This window comes from Cydia fagiglandana, chromosome 9, assembly GCF_963556715.1.
Source record: "Cydia fagiglandana chromosome 9, ilCydFagi1.1, whole genome shotgun sequence".
In the NCBI taxonomy this organism is placed as follows: Eukaryota; Metazoa; Arthropoda; class Insecta; order Lepidoptera; family Tortricidae; genus Cydia; species Cydia fagiglandana.
Genome location: NC_085940.1, coordinates 3,606,435 through 3,629,864, shown reverse-complemented (window position 1 = coordinate 3,629,864; position 23,430 = coordinate 3,606,435). Strand labels below are relative to the sequence as shown.

General features: G+C 37.2%; 2 protein-coding genes across 2 annotated transcripts in view; both read left to right on the top strand.

The window, feature by feature from the left end:
• Nucleotides 1–23,430, top strand: part of LOC134667159 (uncharacterized) — a 287,834-nt gene that overhangs the window by 137,564 nt on the left and 126,840 nt on the right. The gene's annotated exons all lie outside the window — the stretch shown is intronic.
• LOC134667146 (heme peroxidase 2) overlaps nucleotides 1–23,430 on the top strand; it is a 109,540-nt gene that overhangs the window by 28,484 nt on the left and 57,626 nt on the right. The window contains exons 2-3 of the mRNA XM_063524443.1: nucleotides 9,637–9,786; nucleotides 10,040–10,197. Of these exons, the coding sequence (XP_063380513.1) occupies nucleotides 9,637–9,786; nucleotides 10,040–10,197 (308 nt within the window). The remainder of the gene's footprint in view (nucleotides 1–9,636; nucleotides 9,787–10,039; nucleotides 10,198–23,430) is intronic.

The window sequence follows — 23,430 nt, the reverse complement described above, 5'->3', positions numbered from 1 at the left end:
ATGCCGGGATAACGCGAGGAAGAAGAATAATGATGCTTTAAAAGCGCTAGTTGTATGAGAATATAAGTAACTACTAAATATGGTATTGATAAAGCTAAAACAATAATGATTTCTTGATATTCAAGGTGTTATACATGTACAGTCACCGTCAAAATATTCTAATAATTTAACAAAATGGGATAATTAATATATGTCTCTCTCTATACGTAAATACATGTAGATTAAATGACGTGCATATAACACCCTTACACTTCTCCGAGCTTATCTAATGGTACATTAAATTATCTTTCAGCCTATATGTAGCTTAGGTGTTTTTTTACCATTAGGTAGATTTTGAACTTACGCTTGTTTAAGACCGAGAATCCGCGAAGAAAAAAATCTACTCTAATCTAATTTAATTTTGTTTTGTTATAAAGTTATAACAAAACAAAATTAAATAAAAACTCTAATTGCTATAATTACAGGGCAAGTGGGCATATACTTTAATGAATATTTATCAATGACGTATATCTCAGGACTGGCCTTGCGGGCAATGAGAACGGTGCATGAATGGGGCCAGAGCGGCTACCGCGAAAACCGAAATTCACAAATTGCAGGGATCTTTCTCTTTTACTCTAATGAAGGCGTAATTAGAGTGACAGAGAAAAGTCCCCGCAATTTCCGAACTTTGATTTTCGCGGTTATAGCCCAGTACAGCGGTGTGACACCGCTACAACACGATTGGTTGATGAGTTAGCATCACGCGCGCGATTGGTTGCAATTAGTTGCGTTAGACTGCACGATTGGCTCGAATTCGTGAGTGACACCGCTGAAATTTCACTATAAAAAAACAAATAAAAAAAAAATTCGTTTATTTCGGACCATAAAATCCATATCTAAATTACATTAAATTTAAAATTAAAACTTATAACATTGTCAAAGATCACAGTTAAAATAAATTAAATTGAATTAAAATACAATAAATTACAACTACATTACAATAAAAATAAAATATATTAAATTAAATTAGATTTATAATATAGTAATTAAATTTATAGTATAGTATAATAACTATTATTAGTGCCTGTAAGGCCCGTTCTGAGATATACGTCAATGATATTTATTAAAAAAAAAAGGCCGGAAGTTCGCATAATGCGACGTCCCATATGAGGTAACATCTTATAAATAAATGATAAATAGGTCTAAAAGGAAAATCCGTATCCGCCTGTTTACGAAGATTCTTAGAAGATGAGTCCGATCACGACTAAACGGATAATATACGGTGTTTAATTAATGTTAACAGAGAGTCATAGCAATAATATTAACAGCTATCTACATACGTAATTACTTACGTGGATTATCCTCCTTTGCACGGTAATCATAAGGCTAACGGCTCGATTCGAACTCTAAGATACGAGATCTAAGAACTCTAAGATAAGATAATTAATAGATCTAGAAATGATATGGATTAGATATGTCAGTTTATGATAGATATGACGTTTCTTGAAATGAACTTTTGACACTGATACATCTAATCCATATCGTTTCTAGATCGATTAATTGACGTATTTTAAACTTCGAATCGGACAGATAGGAGCAGTATTTGTCTTGTTTTATCTGCGTTAAGAGGAAAGGGGTCGGCCGCTTCTCCATACAACCGTAGGTAGTCCCCTTTTTCCTCTCTGAATATTGACATTATGGAAAATATTTAGCATTTCGATTAATATGCATTAACCATTAACCACTTGTTTGACTTTTTTCGATTTTTTGATTATTGTAAAGAACAAATTTCATACAAAGTTTTAAATGCTCCTAACTCTTATAATAATAGCTGAGATGAATAGTTGAGGTTGATATACAACAAATTATGTCAAAATATTTTCAATAATGTTAATATCCAGAGAGGAAAATGAGGACTACGTTTGTATGAAAAGGCGATTGCGCATAACAATGTATGTGCATTTAGAAACTAAATTGTAGGTACATATACCTATACTTTGTTTTATTGAACGGCTAGCTGCAATTTTATGGATGATTTCATACATAATGTGCCCATGCAATGTTGCAACTGGGTATAACTAAGGTAAACGTACGTACTGGTGCTCGACGCGGTCCCAGTACGTGTCATCTTGAAACTGAAGTCATTGTCAATAGAGGTGACAGCAAGGTGTCATCTATTTGGCATTAGCATGTCGAGCACTAGTACGTTTACCTTAAAGTTAGCAATTTAAAACAGTGTAAAGCTCTTTCGTATTTTGTTTGAATAGGTTGATGTTGTTAAATCTATTTAAATGACATGTCAACGTGTCACAATATCATAGTGTCAAGGTCTGTAATTTGAAATTAAAATTATTGATTTAAAACCAATTAAAAAGGTTTTCCGAGGCACGCGCGGCTATGAATTTTAATTGCTTACAAATTATAATACGAAACATTTGTTTATTTCATCGACGAGAAGATTTGGTAACAACACGGTAAAGTTGAAATGTAATTCGTTTGCCCACCGATTGAAAAAAAAAGTGGTTTAACTTAATACCGATTTTCACATTTATAATAATTGGTTTATATAAGACTTTTTCTTTTTTAGAGTATGTGAGTAATGCGTTATATTTGCATGTTTGCTTTCAAGCAAAATACACATTGTAGCTGAATAGTTCTAATCTTTTGTTTCTGTATTTTAGCAAATAAATAATTTATTGATTCAGCTTTATAATAAGTCAGAAGGATATGAATGAATTCAAAATTAGATATTATAAAACTCGCAATTTCGCTTGCATATTAATAAAAATGCCACAAACAACGTGATTTATTTATCAAAATTATGTTTTTAAAGACAATAGATTATTATTTCACACGCCGTGCTGTGTTGTTGCTTTTATCCACCGTTACCGAACAGCTTATGTTACGGAAAATAAAATTAATTAGGCTCTGAACAATGAAGACACGTATTGTAAAACATTACGCAGCATAGCCCTTTATTGTTTAAAGCCATCCAGCCAAAGCATACAAAAGTTTCGCCACTGACCTTGTCCAATATTACCTACGTTATTCCAAGTACTAGATAACCAGTATAAGAAGGTCCCTAATTATTTATAGTTGCTACGGGTCTTTAGGTCAGGTTAAACTACTCTAACTAAAAGGTTGACTCACTTGAGCTCGCGCGTCAAAGACAACGCCGTTACTCCATGAGCATAGAGAAATATAGTAAGAATAGAGTGCTCACTCCATTCCATAGGGCCCCCCCACATCCAGCGTCTTTCGAGCGTCGGCGTCTGTCGGCGTCTGGTCAGCGCTATAGAAAATGTCGTCGCTGCGCAGTTGCGTCGACGTTGCGTCGAGCAGCGGCCATAGAGTTGTAGACGCCGACGCTCGAAAGACTAGACTAGATGGGGGGGGGGGGGGGGGGCATAGATCAGTTTTGGTACTAAAACGACTATTATCGCAGTCGACATCTAGCATCGAGTAGCGGAATTATCAGTACCGCTACTTGATACTAGAATGCTCTAGTGTCGCGAGTCACGAAAATTATATTGAACAACAATTTACAACTAATATTAAAAGCAGAAGGAGTTGTAAATAGAGTTCCGGTTAATCCGGTTATACTATTAGCTGAAACTTGTTGAGCATTAGACTTTTCGGTCGTCGGGACATCTATTGTCAAGTAGCAGTACTGATAGGGTTAGACCAAGAAAAGACAGCAACGATTATCATAACACACGCAGTGTAAGTGTTATTTTAAACGTCACACTTCTATTAAATTATAACGTATAAATAACACTCACGTATGCTATCAAAATTGCTGCAGACTTTTCTTGGTCTAACTCTTATTTCGCTACTCGATGCTATAGTCCGTTTTTTTAGCATTAGAAAGAACTTCGCAGAAGTTCGCTTGCGGTTCTAAATTTGGCACTTTTAGCGGTAACAATTTGAAGTAAATTATATGTATTGACCATGCTACATTAGATAATTCAATAATTATTAACAATTAACGAGCCTGATAAAAACTGCACGCTTGCTTCTGCGGAGTTCTTTCTAATGCTAAAAAAAATAAGTAAAAATAAGTCTACGAAAATAAAAATCGATTTGGTACTAAAACTGACGTATGGAGTGAGCACTCTATGTATTTATTTCTCTATGTCCATGAGTGACTATTTTGGTATGCGTTATGCGTCTGTGGTCACGTTCTTCACTTTCCCTCTTATGACAGAAGTCGAAGGCTTCAAATATTGCGTACTGACATTGAAAGATTTGAAACTATTCGTGATTTTTAGGGTTCCGTACCCAAAGGGTAAAACGGGACCCTATTACTAAGACTCTGCTGTGTGTCTGTCCGTCCGTCTGTCACCAGGCTGTATCTCAGGAACCGTGATAGCTAGACAGTTGAAATTTTCACAGATGATGTATTTTTGTTGCCGCTATAACAACAAATACTAAAAACAGAATAAAATAAAGATTTAAGTGGGACTCCCATACAACAAACGTGATTTTTGACCGAAGTTAAGCAACGTCGGGCGGGGTCAGTACTTGGATGGGTGACCGTTTTTTTTTGCCTTTTTTGCATTATGGTACGGAACCCATCGTGCTCGAGTCCGACTCGCACTTGCCCGGTTTTTATTGTTATTGTATTTTGAGTCTGTAACAATGACCAGAGGACTTCTAACCCTTGACATGTCAGTGTGAATACTGAGTGGCATATTCCATTATGTTAATCCAGACCAGATGTCATAGTTCATACTGTGAAAATAAACATGAATAGGTGTTAATATTTCAATGCTCAATCAATATGCATTGATGTCTTGGTTTGGTTACAATAAAGGCAGTTACAAGTTAAAGTTTTTCAAATATGCTTACAATTACAATAATTGCTGTTATGCTAAAAAAAATACAATTTCAAATTTAATTTTGATTATTAACATAAAAATAAAAACTTTTAATTTACTGCCACCAGGGGTATTACTATCCGGCGGCGCCGAGCTAGCTCCCATTTTTTATTTGTAAATATGCGTATATAGTTGTTACAGTTTAGTTTCAGTTTTAATTTTATTGTTAATTTACTTATTTTGTTAATAAAATTATGTATTAGCAATTTAAAAAATATATATACAATTAACAAAATCTTAAATGACTTTTTAATATGAAACAACGCTAAAAATTAATCCAAAAAATTTAAATTATAAATATAAACTAAACAAATTGAAACTAAACTAACATAAAAAGAAAACTAATTAACTAAAAAATATTTATAAAAAGATAACTACTTAACTTTAAATTGGTGTCAAAATATATTTATTTATTTCTATTTTACAGAAAAAAATACCTAGTAGTTGCTTTAATTTTGTAATGGTGATTAAACAGATGGAGTCGGAACACGCTAAGTTATTATGCAAAATGCTACGTCTCAACGTATCTCCCTATAAGCTCCATAACTGTATACTTGTAATGGATAATGGAGCTTATAGGGAGGGATATTTAGGCATTCTTACTGCCAAGTTCATGCAAAGTTAGCGTGCTCAGAGTCCATTTTCCACCGGAACATTACCACTGCTGTAGCATGCCCACTAAAAGTCAATGACTCAATTATTGAGCTTAGAATTAAGCATACTGCCCGATTCGAACTTTAATAAACGTCAATAACTAGATCTAGAAACGATATGGATTAGATGAGTCAGTGACAAAAGTGACGTTTGTTTGAAGAAACGTCACATTTGACACTGACATATCTAATACATATCGTTCCTAGATCTATTAATTGACGTATCTTAAAATTCGTCTAGGACTTTAAGATCAAGTTTGCACAAAATGTAGAGTAAATTCTTTTGCGCCGTAAAATTTATTTTTTATTTAAAATTAAATTAAATCCTAGTTTCATATAGAGCTAGCTAACTCTCACGGAGATCGCCGAATAAACCCATGCAAATATAATGACGCCATTCACGCCATTTAACTTATAATATAATAACTATGGCTATACTTTATCCAATGTCAATGACATAAGTAGAAAGTATCAAAGTACTATTGAAGTGTCAGCTGTGATAAAAACGAAAGCCACACTTGTGGTTGCTATGTAGCTATTCTCACTCTTGTGGTTACTTCCTATATGTTCCTTTCGATATAATAACTTAATATCTGAAGACAGAGTTTTGCTCGGAAAACATATAAAAATTCAAAAATACGCGTTTTCCCAGTGATAACACCTCAATAAGCAAATTGTATCGAAATCGTTAGAGCCGTTTTCGAGATCCCCGAATCCGAAATAATTATATATACGACAGACAAGTGCGAGTCGGACTCGCCCACCCAGGGTTTCGTACGTTTTAAACATTGTTGTTATAGCGGCAACAGAAATACATCATCTGTGAAAATTTCAATTGTCTAGCTATCACGGTTCATGAGATACAGCCTGGTGACAGACAGACATACAGACGGAGAGTCTTAGTAATAGGTACGGAACCCTAAAAAGGTTTTTAAAGGGTCGGAAACGCGCACGTAACGCCCCTGCAGTTACCGACGCGAGACGGGCCGTATGCTTGTTTGTCACAGAAGTGGTGTAACAAGAAAATAAGATGCAATAATACAAAAAAAAAAACATTTTGAATAACTTATTGCACGTAACACAGAGTATCATACTAAAAACATAATTCCACTTGTCATAGCGACCTGCAAAACGAGTTTTTATCAGACTAAAGTCATTATACAATACAGCGTCAGGTCTTAGCATACTTTTGGTTTCGATTTTATATAATTAAATTTAACAAGGATCGATATAAAAGCAACAAGTTGTTACGCCTTGCTCAATACGATATTGTTTTTGACGGCTCCCGAGAATCTGGGTCCATATCGTCGCATAAATGTAATGTTACGCATAAAACTCATTTTGCATTGTTATTGTGCTGGAAATATTAACATTTCTGAAAAATTTTAACACAAACCTAACCTAACCTACACAACCTTTGCAAAATATTTTCGAAAATACTTTCTGTTTCAGCTGGAGAAAAAATATGCGAAAACAGATTTATGCGTAACATTACATTATGACAATCAATTATTATGCGATGAGATAGGATCCCCGATAATCCTGTTCAAATAATAAAGGATGACTTAGGTGAACAACTTAGGTGGTCTGATAAGATCAAATCGCCCAGTACGGGCATTATGATGCGGATAGGGATGAAAGTCGTGTGACGCGAAAGGTATTGGGAAGGTGGAAGGATGTAAGAAGAAAGGAAAACCAAGGAAAAGGATGGATTGTGTGAGAGATGATATGAAAAGCAAGTACGTGAATGATGAGATGACGAACCGGTCCGGGTCAGGGCCGAGACGTCCGACATTTCAGAGGGCCTACCGCGAACCACGTTCGACATATTGCCTCCCTGTCACACTTACGTACGAATTTACAAGTGTGACAGAGAGTGAACACGTCGAACGTGGTTCGCGGTAGGGCTTCAGAGTATTTAATAGAAAATGAAGTGTTGCAAGCTTCGGCCCGGACCCGGAGTACCCGGGCCGTTCTATCCTTAATTATAAATATTTCATAAATGTTCACAATCCACTAAAAATTTGTATTACCGACTGGGTGGTCTTTGCATTTAATACTTCAGCGGACATTATGAAAAGCATCAGACTTGTGAATATGAATAAGGTAATTAAGAATATATCACCGGGGTAAGACTATCACTTGTATGGAATCCTCATACTATTTGTCTTGCTCCGAGCAAAATAAACTATGTTAATCTTATCCCAGCTTACCTTACTCTCAATTTGGTGGTATTGCACTTTTCGAACAACGCCTTTTGTTTAGTACTAACGTCAATTTATCCATCAAAATTATCCAAAAGATTGCTTACTCTTCTGTAATAGTCATGGATAAGTAGAAACGGCACTTACTTTCAGCTGTTTTCTTTGTCTTATTCCATCCAAAATGAGGATCTTATAAAAAATGCCAAAAAAATTTACAACTATTTACATAAAAATCGGCCCATAAGCAAGACCATTAAGAATTAAAAACACCTCGATCTCGCATGCGCTCGAATTTCTTTTTTTACAAGCGTACGTACAGTCAGCTGTCTCGGCTGTCAGTACTGTCACTTCCTGATTTGTATTCTGATCGCTTTCTGATCTCAGACGAGACGAGCGTCAACGAGACGTCGAGATCCCGAGATGACGAAGAGAGATGGGCCGATATTTATTTTTTAATGTATTTAAGTACTTACAACTTACAAAATCTTCCTCAATCTAACTCAGCGAAAGTCTTTTTATGATTTTTTTTATCACAAATTGTGATTTCGTATTTATTCCACCCAGAATCATAATCATATCAGCCTTTTATCGCCCACTGCTAAGCACAGGCTTTTCTTCGAGCACGCTACTTATCCCGGTCCTGAGCCAGAAGTGACCCGCAATCTTTCAAATGTCGTCCACCCACCGAGGCAACGGACGCCAGGCACTCCTTTCTTCTGAAAGCGGCCACAATTCCATTCACATTTTGGCCCGCCATCACTCTGCCCCAGAATATAGATCGAATACAGAAAAAAAACTATAAACACAATAAAAATCGGTCCAGCTACCAGAGAGCGGATTCATACTGGTTACCGGCCGCATTCAACTCGTTATTTGGTCAGCGTTTAGAACATTCACGGAACCTGTTACATAGTGGCGATCAATCATGTGACGAGGAAGGCTTGCCTCCCCCACTATTTGTTGCAAGTGGTTTGACATTTGATCTAGAGCACTGCACTTAGGGTTGCCATACGTCAGGATTTGTCCGGACATGTCAGGATTTTTGACCCTTTGACCGGATTGCGGTCGGACTTGGCAAGTGTCAGGATTTTTAGGAATGACCTCATAGAAAAAATGTTTACGCGATCGCGGGTCGCGCGTGCGCGGGGAGGGAAAAGAAAAGGTATATCCACGATACAGAGTACACCGCAGAACGTAGCGCGCCGTCGCCGGGGCGTCGTTCAAGCTACGCCAAATCTCTGATACAAGAAATGTCAGGATTTTTAGGGTGATGTCAGGATTTTTATCAGGCCATTTAATTCTTCCATTTGGCAACCCTAACTGCAACTCAAAGTGAACTGTTTATTATGTTTTATGATACTCTACATTGTGTAAGCGGATGTTCCGAGTATAATTACAGTTTTACAACTATCATTGGTCTGATTTAGTTCAAGATGAATCATGTTTTATCTTGATATAAAATAAATAACCCTCCTTTCGGCAGACGGGTAATTAAAGGTGAAACATGTGTAACAATAAAACTACGAAATACAATGTCTATAATACATATTATTGCTTGAACGAGTTATGCGTGGTCGGACAAAACGTTACTATCTCAACTACATATACGGTTCAGTCTATAAAACAATACAGTTATTCGACGAAGCCGTCTAGACAGGGTAATCATGCACGCGCACCCGAGCTGCATAGTTACATCGCCATTGTTAGTAGCTCGGTCCTACTAACCTTACAGGGCTCGCGTGTCTTATTTAAAATGTGTAGTTTTTTGGGCAGTTGTATAAAAATCTGTGACAACCCTACTGTGCTCTTGTGCGGTGTCATACCGGGCTCCCATGAGCCGTGGCAGAATGCCGGGATAACGTGAGGAAGGTGAATTTTATAAAACTTGATAAAACTAACGTTCATTATTATTTGTTTCAGGCTTAGGCGTGGTATCCTGCTGCTAGTATTATCGTCATGTGCGCTGGCGCAGAGCAAGTCAGACGACTTGCAGGCAGTACCCAGCGATCTGAGGAGAGCAGTCAGCGAGGCGCTCGCTCTTGAGAGACGGTTCCTACAGGGGGCTAGAGAGTAAGTCTTCTTTCTTCTTCTTTTTAGCCTTTTAGCTTTTTAGGTGCCTTTTTCAATATTTGAGATGTAGGCCTCCTTCAGGTTTTCCTGCTGAGCGTGACTCTCCCCAAGGTCTCCACTCTACCAGCCATATTCAGTGATCGGCGTTTTGGTTAGTTGAATGTTATATCCCAGCTATATCCAGTGTTCGGTGTTTTGGATGCAAAATTACGTCATCCTTAATGCAAAATTAATTTAATAATTCTCTGTTCAGTGAAAACTGCTCATCAGCGGAAGACTCCGTCAGCAACACGCCGTGTCCGCCGAGCAAGTACCGTAGTGCATCTGGCGAATGCAACAACGTGCGTCACCGACCGTGGGGCAGGCGCGGGGACGTGTTCCTACGACTGCTGCCCGCCAATTACGCTGACGGTGAGTGTTTTATTCTACGATAGTCAGCACGCCGTGTCCACCGAGCCAGTACTGCAGCGCTTCTGGCGAGTGCAATAACGTGCGTCACCGACCGTGGGGCAGGCGCGGCGACGTGTTCCTAAGATTGCTGCCCGCCAATTACGCTGACGGTGAGTGTTTTATTCTACGATAGTCAGCACGCCGTGTCCGCCGAGCGAGTACCGCAGCGCCTCTGGCGAGTGTAACAACGTGCGTCACCGACCGTGGGGCAGGCGCGGCGATGTGTTCCTGAGATTGCTGCCGGCCAATTACGCCGACGGTGAGTGTTTTATTCTACGTTAGTCAGCACGCCGTGTCCGCCAAGCAAATACCGCAGTGCATCTGGCGAATGAAACAACGTGCGTCACCGACCATGTAGACCAGCGGTGGAACAAAAATGGGTTTTGATAACATTAAAGTTTTTTCTTTTTTGATATGTTATTGTAAGCATGTTAACTAACATTCATGTAAAAAGTTAGAAAATTTTAGGTGGAGCGTTCGGCCATATTTAAATATTTCAATTTTTGCTAAATAACTATGTAAATATAAAATTAAAGTTACAAAAAACTTTAACATATTCAATAACACTTTAATTTATTCACAATATTCGGTTTTTAGAAATCTGGAACAGCTGCTTTCTGGTGAACGTAAAAACACGAATTATTATGTAAATACAGAATTAGAGTAGCTGATATTGCAAAATTACGATATTACCTATCAACTTAGTATACATGTAAAAAGTTAGAAATGTAGACAATGTGCTTGTCTAGATATTGATTTCTGGTTAAGCAGTATAGCCAATATTGAATTAAAGTTTGTAGAGTTAATATTACACGGTCATAATAAAGATCTTACTTCTCACACAAAAGATTAGAAATATAAAATCACGGCGACACTAAATACTGATACGTAAGTATGCATTCCGAGCTTATATTAAGTTACATTTCAAACGCGCGGCGTTTTCGCGCGCCGCGCTGTGCGCCGGGGCAGGAGGCAGCGATCGACGGTCGCGGGCTAGCGGTTAGCGCGGTGCCCTTAAAAATACGCAAAGCGTTTATAAAATTATTATCAATGGTAAATAGTTATTTTACACAGTACACTAATGGAAACTTACCTTCCCTTATTTATTTCTATATGTACTAGGGATTGCCCGCGGTTTCGTTTACGTAGAATTCGTTATCGTGTTAAGTATAGAAATAATAGATATATTTGAAAATTATTTTAGGTGCATTGTCATACAGATAACTACCCTTGTTAAAGTATTCTTCAAATTCAATACACAGGTGTCATTTCAATATAATTTTGCGTAATTTGGCGCTTTTAGGTTATAAATGACTAGCGACATATATTTTTTAAGAGCGATCATCTCCGATAATATTTACTTTATCATAAAATCAATTTCAAACTAACGTTATTCAATATTTATCATTTTAAAGTCAATATTACCAACCAACTGATCCAATTTACCTACGGAAACAACTCAAAATTTGCATCAAATTAAATGCCACTTTTCTTATCCGTTTCGAACAATCAAGAGGGCCTTTACGAGCTGATGTGATGAAAATTTTATTTAACCTTCGGCCCTCAAAACCTTCACTACGTTCAAGGTTCAATTTTACGAACCACTCGCTACGCTCGTGCTTCAATTTTAGAATGTTTGAATTTGTGAATGTACTTCCTGCCTCGCACAGCCAAACTGTGGAATGAACTGTCCGATACGACCTTCAAACCTTAAAAGACCCCCATCTTAAAGGTCGGCAACGCGCTTGCAACCCTTCTAGTGTTGCGGGTGTCCATGGGCGGCGGTAATCGCTAACCACCAGGTGATCCGTCTGCTCGTTTGCCTCCTATTTAATAAAAAAAAATGTTTCGCTTGTTTGGGTATCAATATTAGCACGAGCGGTTAATCAACAACTTTTCCCCTTGTAAAACAAATAAGGTAGGTGAAGTGCAGGCATATGAGGCCCGGCGGGTAACAAGGCCCAGCATTCAAAAATAACAGTTGCTCCCTATTATTCCCAATTATTCTGAATTTGTACTTGTTGCTAAGAAGGCCCACTGTCAGTGCAGGTAAAAAGGTCCAGTCCCGGGCCTTATTGAACGTATGAGATGAAATATTAGATTAAAATATTTTAAGATAATTTTGAATATTTTTAATCTCTTATTAATAAGGTCGATTTGAAGAAACTTCTATGAAATTATGACTTATAAATAACACTTGCACTGCGTGGGCTGTCAAAATTGCTGCAGACTTTTCTTGGTCTAACTCTGATATTTTTTCACTTCCTTTATTGACCTAAAGACGTTTTAAAGAATCAAAAAGTCTAATAACATTGAGGCACTTATACTTTTTAAAGGCAGTAACTATTTACAAGTGACATTTTTTGTTAATACATAGGTAGGTATTTACGATAGAAGTGCGAAAAATAGATATTTTGCAACGAGTGACGAATTTTAAAACACGGCCAAAGGGAGTGTTTTAATGTAAAAATTATGTTAAAAGATAATACTTATTTGTTACGAATAAATATTTATACTGTAAAAAATTATCCCACCAAACACATTTTCATGTAAATTGTTGCTAAGACGAAACCATAAGACTCGCACTGTCAAAAAGTTGTCAGATCTCTTGTCGAGCCAAGCTTCAAACTCTACAAGCCCTAACTTCACTAACTCTACACCTTAGTCAAAATATGTGGCTTGGCTGTTTCGCTACCGCCACATGGGCATAAGGTGAAAAATTTATTAAATTCATTATTTTTAGGGTTCCGTACCTCAAAAGGAAAAATACTGAACCCTTATAGGATCACTCGTGAGTCTGGCTGTCCGTCTGTCACAGCCTATTTGCTCCGTAACTACTGCACCCCCAAACAAAAAGAGTGTATTGTGTTCAGCGTTCATGTTTGTATGTATGTGAGTTTCTTTATTCCACCATAACTTCTGAATGCCTTAACCGATTTAGATGTATGATATGTCATTAGAATCCTTACGTCATCTCGGGTGACATAGGCTATATGACGTCATTATAAAAATAATATGGCGGACGTAATACACAATATTGCGTGGCGGTTAGAAAAAAAAATCTTGCAAACCTATCGAGTGGGGTCTCAAAATGAAGAGCTTTGAAAGGCGATTTAAAATATATATGCAACATACGCGCTTAAATCTTATTTTGGTTAAATAAGGATTTACAAAATGTGCTAAGAAAAATAAATTCTTCTATCTTATTTAGTGAGCTATCAAATAAAAGGGTATTTACCGCTGATCATAAAAATATATACAAATCATCCATATGACTTGTATAGGTATATTTTTATTAAGTAATTTTAGGAACTAAATCGCCCTATTGAAATCTAAACGTGTGAACTTCGATTTAAGCGATAGGGTTTGAATAATACTAAATGAGTCGGGCATAGCACGACATACGTGGCGCGCTGCACGTGGTCCAAAACCAGGCGCCTTCGACCTTCTCATACTAAAAGAGTCGGGCGTAGCCCGACGTTGTGACACGTTTTACGCTTACCAAAGCCGGGCGCCTTCGGCGCCCTCATACTCAAAGCGTCGGGTGTAGCCCGACGTAGGTGGCGCGCTGTACGCTTAGAGTGACATTCCATTTCCAACTGCAGCTGCAATACTGTTCATTTTACTATGGAAACGCGTCGCTGTCATTGTCAATTTCCATAGAAAATGAACAGTATTGCAGCTGCAGTTGGAAATGGAATGTCACTTTTACCAAACCCGGGCGCCGTCGGCGTCCTCATACTCAAAGCAGCCTGACGAACGTGGCGCGCTGTATGCGTTCCAAAAGCGGGCGCCTTCGGCACCCTCATACTGAAAGAGTCGGGCGTAGCCTGACGTACGTGACATGCTGTACGCTTACCATATCTTTCGCACACAAGGGGGTGGGATGTTAAGGGTGTATTTATGTAAATAGTTTTTGATACGTTTACACTACTATCTATGTCTAGTCTTAAGTTCTTTTTTAATTCCATATTTAAATTCTAATGTTATTTTGACTGTTTATATTTTTGTATATCAGTTCGCTAATAAAATCCGTTGCATACAGTCGACTGCCTGGTTTATTGATTATTTTCCACTTTTAGCTATCGAAATTCCTTCTTTTTTATTTGGTCCTTCTTCAAGGTCCCCCGACTGTAATTGAAATTAAATGTACACGTATACCTACAGTCACGGTCATTAATGTGCATAGCCCTTTGTACTTACTGTGAATGACCGTGAGTGTATATTTACATTCCAATTTAGATTCATAAAATTATGTGACTAACAAATTAACATTATTTTTAGCTTTTCAGTTCGATTTAAAATGCAGCAGTCGTGTTTTTAATTAATTTATTTTATGTATTATACTTACAGTAGTTCTTGTAGAATCGAAACGGCCAAGCCACATACTTTTGGTGTAGAGCTAGTAAAGTTAGAGGGCTTGTAGAGTTAGAAGCTTGACAAGAGATCTGATAACTTTTTGACAGTGCGAGCCTTATGGTTTCGTTTGGGCAACATTTTACAACAAAATGTTTTTGGTGGGATTTCACTTCTTTTTGTAAGTTGCTTATGACAATCTTCCATGCCCTAATTTAAAGGGTTGGGGGTGATTTACTATTAAAAATCCTGAAATAAGTATCTGGGGGCATCTGTTACACAATGTACTTCTTACTGATTCCCCATATAAACCCTTCACCCCGTAAGGGTAAACTTTGGAGTTGAAATCTGCCTTCACCCGTAAGGGTAAACTTTGAGGTTGAAATCTATTCTATATCCTTCCCCATACCATAACAATACCTATCTACATACCAAATTTCAACTAAATCGGTTCAGCGATTATTGATTCCCCATACAAAATTAAACCCCCTCTTCATCCCCTTAGGGATAAAAAATTTCAAGTTTTTGAATTTATTTGTTGTTTGTGTACTAAAACTATCTTACATTCCAAATTTCAGCTTCTTAGAGGACTTCAGGAAGTACCCGGTATTGATGATCATCAAGTGAGTGAGTCAGTGACGAAATCGAAGTTTTTAGATATGAATCAAATCTAAAGTATAAGAGCTATGCAATTGATATGCTTAATAAGTCCGAGAACTTTGTTTATCTGGTATAATCCAACCCCAAGTTATGAGGTTTCCAAAAAACGACGAAGCGCTTCGAGAAAAGGTAGATAGTGCCCTTGCGCTTTGCTCGTCTTGGCAGGGGCACTGCCGTGCCCCTAGATGTTAAAAGATGATACTACTGTAACTAATAAAGATTTATGTTTAGTTACCTACTATTTTCGCGTAAACTAGACAATTTTTATATCTTTAGTTATTAAGGCCCAAAATAATTATTTTCACTTATTATAAATAAATCCTCCTGTTATGAAGTATCAAATATTGTTATTTGTATATGTATAACTCTTAAGTTAAAAACAATAAAATCTGTTATTACCTACTGTCGAAATGATTATTTTTTGCGGGATTAAGTAATACACTGCTAGTGTTCAATAAGGCCCATAATAGGACTTTTAAGGTATATTTTCCAAGAGTATCGTAATATTTTTATAACTATTTTGGTTTAATGAAGAAACTTAAAGAAATGAGAAACCTATTTGAGTGAGTTTTTCATACTTCATATCCTGTTTATTAAAAAAACCATTTTAATTTAAGGTGGGCTGTATATAGGCATATACGGCCCACACGGAATATACAATAAGGTAAGTGGCCTCTCTTACCTTATTGTATATTCAAGATGTATACCGTGTAATAATGAGCAGTTGGTTTATAATATACATATTATGATATTGACCTTGAATAGGACAGGACATGACAATAGGAACCAGAAATAGGTATAGTTGGTCAAACCATTTGTCAGTAAATAAAAACAAAAAACTATATTCATCCTTTTCTTTTGGGTGCTAGTACTAGTGTAAGTCAAAGATAGTATGATGATTCTCTCTGTCTATTTTTGAAATGAGACATTCCTTTGACAAACTATGTATAGTAAAAAATAGTTGTGAATATCTTGTACATTTTTATTACAATATTAGTCAAGATAATGAAATATAGTCAAGCAAATCTTGTCACAAAAAAAAGGCGCGAGACATAAATTTTCTATGGGACGATATCCCTTCGCGCCTACTTTTTTCAAATTTGCCGCCTCTTTCTACTGCCAAGATCTGATTGACCAGCTGTAGGTATTTTTACGTAATAAGATATTTTAATTTCACGTAATCTAATTCCGCATCTAATTTATATATGTGCACGGTAAACAAACAAATAAATGATAAGAAAAGACAGACAGTGTTACTGAGCGGGAGGTGGGGCGAGGGGCGAAGTATAGGTAGGCTATGATAGGCTCTCGAGCGCCGCGCCGGCGACTGACGGACCAGCGCGGCGTATGTATAAATTTCGCGCCTTTTCAACTAGATTTTACTATTACAATGCAAGCTACACGCAGAAATTTCTTACTTTCCATAATATGGCTGCGTATATTATTTTATAGTAATAGACTTATTTTTACAAACTCTAATTCAATATTAGATCTTATAGGACAAAAAACGCATATTAATTCTAGAGCATATATCTTATTCTTCTAGCTTTTTAGCGTGCCTATTAACTTAAAAAATGAGATATGTTGTTGTGGATTTATTAAACTTTAATTCAATATCGACAAAATAATAAGCTAATTTGTAGTTTGACTAAGAAGCACGTTAAAAAAAATTCTAATAATTTTACATTATAAAGCGTCATACATATTATAAACAATGGAACTTAAACATTGCACTTTAATTCAATATTAAAAAATCATTACTAAAAATATATAAATACCTAATTTATATCTAACGCTCGTTCTAACTTTTCATCATATATTGCAAATATGCTTAAAAATATGTCCCATATCAGATAAGTATCACTTTTTCAACTTTAGAATTATCAAAACTTATAGTGCAAAAATCCGGTCCCACTATTGAGCTAATGGGGCAGGCGCGGGGACGTGTTCCTCCGACTGCTGCCCGCCAATTACGCCGACGGTGAGTGTTTTATTCTACGATATTCAGCACGACAAGTCCTGAGCAAGTAACGCATTGCGTCGGGCGAGTGCAACAACGTGCGTCATCGACCGTGGGGCAGTCGCGGCGACGTGTTCCTAAAATTGCTGCCCGCCAATTACGCCGAAGGTAAGATTATTTAGAATTAGAAGCACAAACAAACGAGACATTGCATGATATAAAAGAAAACAGAATATTAAAGTGCCACGAAATGGCCTCATCTCAGCATGTTGCTGGTGGTTTCCAGCGCTGATCTTCCGATGAGACCATAAAGTGAGAAGAATAATCATTCAGTGCAATCTAAATGTTGAGTTGGTTACTTTCTATTTTTACTTCACTGCTATCTCTGGCTATCATAGTTATTCTGGAGATATTCATTTGGGGGCTTTAGAATAATCTAGGAACTTAATAAACCCGGTTTCTTGTATCAACAACACAATCAGATGTATTCATTATGCTAATCGCTACAAGCTAGTTAACATACCGACTCCCCGTTCCTATACAGGGTGCTTCCTGTAACAGGAGCAATAAATTAAACTAAAAGCTGTACTCCTCAAACTGACCAACAATTGTTCAGCAACTTTTAAAAATTATGCATCCTTCAGACTTCCTTTTTTTCATACAAAATAAATATTGCCTTCAATGTACGTTGACATCAGTGTGTTTGACGTTGCTTGTCACGCTGTAAACATGACAAAATTTGCAATACATTGCGTCTTAGAATAGACTTTAAAGTGTAATAAAAATCAAACCATGAGTTATTTTCAAAAGTTGCTGAACAAGTGTTGGTCAGTTTGAGGCGTACAGTCTACAGTTTAATTTATTGCTCCTGTTACAGAATACACACTGTATAATGGAAGTTATTGAAATCGATGGCCAAGTTCATCGCCGGTTACAAAACTATTATGAAGACAACTGCTTAATTGATCGATTAGATCAATTTCCTACATGACAGTAACACAAAGTATTCGTGAAGGCCACAGTATGTTTACCAGCCTAACACAAAAGGGTGTATCTATCTGGCTTTTGTTTTATTTTGCGTCTGTTTGAGTCTCAGAAGTAAAGTTTGATGCCGGTTTTTTAATTGTCTGCAATTAAATACGGGTGCATGATATTTCCTTAATCTACGTTATGCATGGAGTTTTTAACTTCTGCAATTAAAAAAATAATTGTAAATACAGATAATTTTGTACATACCCTAAGAACTATTTTATGTACCTAAACGGCGTTTTACGTACCTATTATAAATAGATAAATAAATAAAATAGATAAATATTATTGGACATTCTTACACAGATTGACTAAGTTCCACGTAAGCTCAAGAAGGCTTGTGTTGTGGGTACTCAGACAACGATATATATAATATATAAATATTGTAATTAAATACATAGAAAACAACCATGACTCAGGAACAAATATCTGTGTTCATCACACAAATAAATGCCCTTACTGGGATTCGAACCCAGGACCATCGGCTTCGCAGGCAGGGTCACTACCCACTAGGCCAGACTGGTCGACATAATGGTATGAAATCTCAAACCATGAGCTGAATTTCAATGAATTTCTTTATTTAATTTGATCACCATTATAGCGGAAGCAGTTATAAAGTTGACCCAAAAATTTTTTATTAAGCTATGAGCTTCATCACATATGTTCCTTGAGTAATTCTAAGCATTTCAAGCCTGGGAGCCAATAAGAAATGTGTGTCTACTCGGATTTGTAATGGATTCAAACTTTCAACCCCTTTTTAACCCTGTTAGGGGATGAATTTTACAAAACGCTGAAATTACTTTTCCTGTCTTTTAATAATATCCCCAAATACAAAGATTCAAGTCCCGCGTTCGAAAATTTTTTTGATATCCATACAAACTTTCAACTCCTTTTTCACCACCTTAGGGGATGAATTTTCAAAAACGCTGAAATTAGTTTTCTTGTATTTTAATAATATATCGTTTTACGAAGTTTCAAATTCCTAGCTTAAAATAAAACTTGAACCCCATACAAACTTTCATCCCCTTTTTAACCCCCTTAGGGGTTGAATTTCTCAAAATCGCTTCTTATCTCTTGTACACTTTATAAATGTAATCTAGTGTGCAAATTTCAACTTTCTATCTTTTGTAGTTTCGGCTCCGCGTAGCAAAAATCTCCAACCAAATTTTTCACCTTTTTACGTTTTTCTTGTAAAATTACTATGAAATTGAAAAAACAAATATCAGCAATGAATTCTACGTCTTTGGTTTATACGAAAATGATACCAAACTTGCCCTAGTACCCACCAGGATCACAGTAGATTTTTTTTAAAGATGACGGATGGCGGCCGTCTTTGTACCCCACCCTCCCCCCCACTTCACGCTAGAAATGCTTAGAATTACTCAAATATCAGATGTGATGAAGCTCATAGCTTAATAAAAATTTTTTGGGTCATGTATGGCAGCGTTACATAACTGACTCCAGTATTAGGTAGGTACCTACATTCGTTACTCGTAGTTATAAAGCAACATTTAGGGACCAAATGTCACTTAAAAAATTATGTTTGCACACTTGATTAATGGATTTAACACCTGCTGCGGCAACTTCACGATTGCTTACTACTTCTTTGTACGAGTAATATTATGTTAGTGTAAACTTAGTTTTATGTACTTTAGCCAACGAACTACTGAAAATATCAAACAATGTACCTATTCTAAAAACTCTTATCGACTTGTAAAGTTTAAGAAGTTAGCTCAAAACGGAAAGGAAAAAAGTATACTGACACTAAAGTGTCATTCTATGGAACTTGCTAACTACATATGTAAACAAACCGCCATACTGAAATCATCATTTATTGACAGTTTCAATATGGCGGTTTGTTTACATAGTTAGTTAGCAAGTTCTATAAAATGACACTTTACTTAAGTATACTTAGTGTAGTATTTTCTTTAAAGATTTTATACTCAGTTTAATAAATGTACTACCGAGTTGTCCACGCTAAGTTTTTCCCGAACCGATGATAAAGTTGTCTCTGTGAAGATCTCTGTTTACGCATGTCAATTGATCTGCTTGATCAATTATCTTATGATTACTAGGGTCATTAACTGTTATTGGTGCAAATCATGTGATTTCTGCCGTTAGCCAGGACCCCTATTCGACAAGCGACGTTTGACGTATCGTGTTGATCTCCCGTTGATGTGGGAAAAATCATAAGTTCTCGAATACGTAAAATGTCAAAATTTGACATTAACAATCCACAGTTAGGGTGACAAGCAAACCAAACCGAACCACCCTTAGTTTAGAGTTGAGTTTTGGTTGTACCAAATGATATTATCCACCGTTGATGGAATCAACACTCAGTATGGAATAAAATCAACTGTTGATTTGACGTGGATGCGAAATATGACAGTTGTACATGTCGAATTTGGCCCCAGTACTTCCAATGCCCTATTCGCGGGTTTGAGCTATTTACCGCTCGGCCATCGAGTTTTGAATAATGTGTTGGCCTGATTCGAACTTTAAGATACGTCAGTTAATAGATGTAGAAAAGATATGGATTAAATGTGTCAGTGTCAAAAGTAACGTTTTCGTTTGAAGAAACGTCACATTTGACACTGACATATCTGATCCGCATCCGCGCACTGATGAGCGCTGGTGGCCTAGCGGTAAGAGCGTGCGACTTGCAATCCGGAGGTCGCGGGTTCAAACCCCGGCTCGTACCAATGAGTTTTTCGGAACTTATGTACGAAATATCATTTGATATTTACCAGTCGCTTTTCGGTGAAGGAAAACATCGTCACCTGCATACATCTGCGAAGAAATTCAAAGGTGTATGTGAAGTCCCCAATCCGCATCGGGCTAGCGTGGGGACTATAGCCCAAGCCCTCTCGCGTTCGAGAGGAGGCCTGTGCCCAGCAGTGGGACGTATATAGGCTGAGATGATGATGATGATATCTGATCCATCGTTTATCGTCTCTAGATCTATTAATTGACGTATCTTAAAGTTCAAATTGGGCAGACACGTGTCTCGCGTGTACAGTCACCACACGGGATTGTTATGCCATTTAGGGTTCTTGCTGAATTGGAAATTCTAAAGGGTAAGTACTGAACAACCAATTTAGCGAGGACCCTAAATGTCGCAACAATTGCGGAGCGTGATGGTACCTAAACTGCAAAACGTAATTGAAGACCAAAAAAAGTAAGAAATGTTGTTCCTTTTTTTACTATCGCGTCTTGTATTTATGTACAAATAAGTAAATAAAAGTACTTTTTTAAATAGTAGGAGTAAAATTACTAATGAATTAATTATCTTAGCGTTATTATTTATCAAAAGGAGTTTACAATCATACAAACAAATTATTGCAGTGGCAACATTGTCTTAATTTTTTTGGTATTGAATTACGTTTTGCAGTATAAACGTGAGGAAATATAGGTGTGTAATTATATCAAAATTTTGTCTTAGCGACACTACCTTTGCCTATCTTTCAACTTTGTGATACTGATAATTACAGAACTGTACTTTGCTTCCTTGTCAGTAAAAAATAAGATAATACTTTTTAATCCTCGCCCTACTGAGAATTTAAATAAGAGAAGTCATTTTATTAATTACCGTGAGAATTTATACATCTTAATGACCATATATGCCATTTGCGGTAATTAAAATAATCCAAACACAGCAAACAAAGCATTAACAAGCTTGCGGCGGTGCATGGATTTATAAATAAACCAAGAGTGGAGAAACTTGATTCAGTTTAAGGTCGTAGTAAAATGTCGAGAGCGGCACTTTAGACAGCTTACGTACTACTTACTTACTCCTCTGGTGCAGCGACCCAAAGTGTGTCTTGGCCTCCAACACGACTGCTCGCCACTGATCCCGGTCCTGTGCCGTTTCGCGCCAGTTTTCAACCCGGAGCTCGCGCAGATCAGCGTCCACCACATCCGCTCATCGATACCTAGGTCGGCCGACCGGGCGGCGTCCTCTCGGTTTTCCCTCAAACGCTCTTTTCACCGCCCGATCGCCTCCCATTCGCTCAAGTTGGCACTTTAGACAAAGTTACTAAAATATTTAGGTTTCAAAGTACATATTTAGGCGATGGATTAAACAACACAGCCGAGACACAATTGCTTATAGAACACGCCAATCAAAACCAAATAATAAAATCGACGTTCAAAAAGTTAGACTAATTATTTTTACTATTCGATTGTTGTTTGCCTGAAACGACTGCACGACTGTCTTGATGGCTCCGTAGCCATAAAGACAGTCGTTTTAAGCCCTAGGATATACTTCAAGTTGTTTATTATAAGTACAATAGGGGCAAGTATGCGCGTAAATACAACCGTAAACAAAAGTGTAACCTCTAGCCGCCCAGAGGCCTATTAAAAGGTCGCCCGTCCATTCTAATTTGAATCTTTATTTTAACAAAACAAAATTGCATTTGACTTGGCACGTTTTGACGTCTGGGCGGCTAGAAGATTCTTCCACCGGCCGGGACCGCACTTTTCCCGGTAAGAAAGGGAAACGTTTGTCAAGGGTCCAGGGTAGGCAAACGGCCTGATTCTAATTTTAATATACGCCAAAAATTAGATCTAGATATGATAAGCATCGGATCTGTCAGTGTCAAAGGTGATGTTTTTGTTTGAGATACGTCATTGACACTGACAGCTGATTCGATCCATATCGTATCCAGGCAAAGAATATAATATGTATCCAGGTCAAATTTTTGACGTATAAAATTAAGATTACAATCTGTGGCCTATTTTATAAAGCTAGAAGTTACAATTTACAAGCGGAAGTCTCGTTCTAAAACATAGGGTTAGAAAGAGACTTCCGCTTGTAAATTGTAGCTTTATAAAATGGGCCACAGGCCGGAAGTTATCCCTCTTAGCGCCACTTGCACCATCCCACTAACCCGGGATTAACCGGTAAAACCGGTAATCCAGTGTCAAATTGCACTGGTAACCATGGTAGCTCCAGGTTTAACCGGTTAACTCCCGGGTTAGCGAATGGCGCAAGTGGCCCTTAGAGCACTTTTCTTGTTTGATTTTATGTACTCGGAATACATCATCTTTGAAGCACAATATACACCGGTAAAAATCATGATTCGGGCTTGGCGTATAAAGTTTATTTGGTTTGATAATACCAGCTAATACCTTCCTTTCTAACATACTCAACCGGTAATCTATTCGCCACTATTTTGTATTATAGGTAT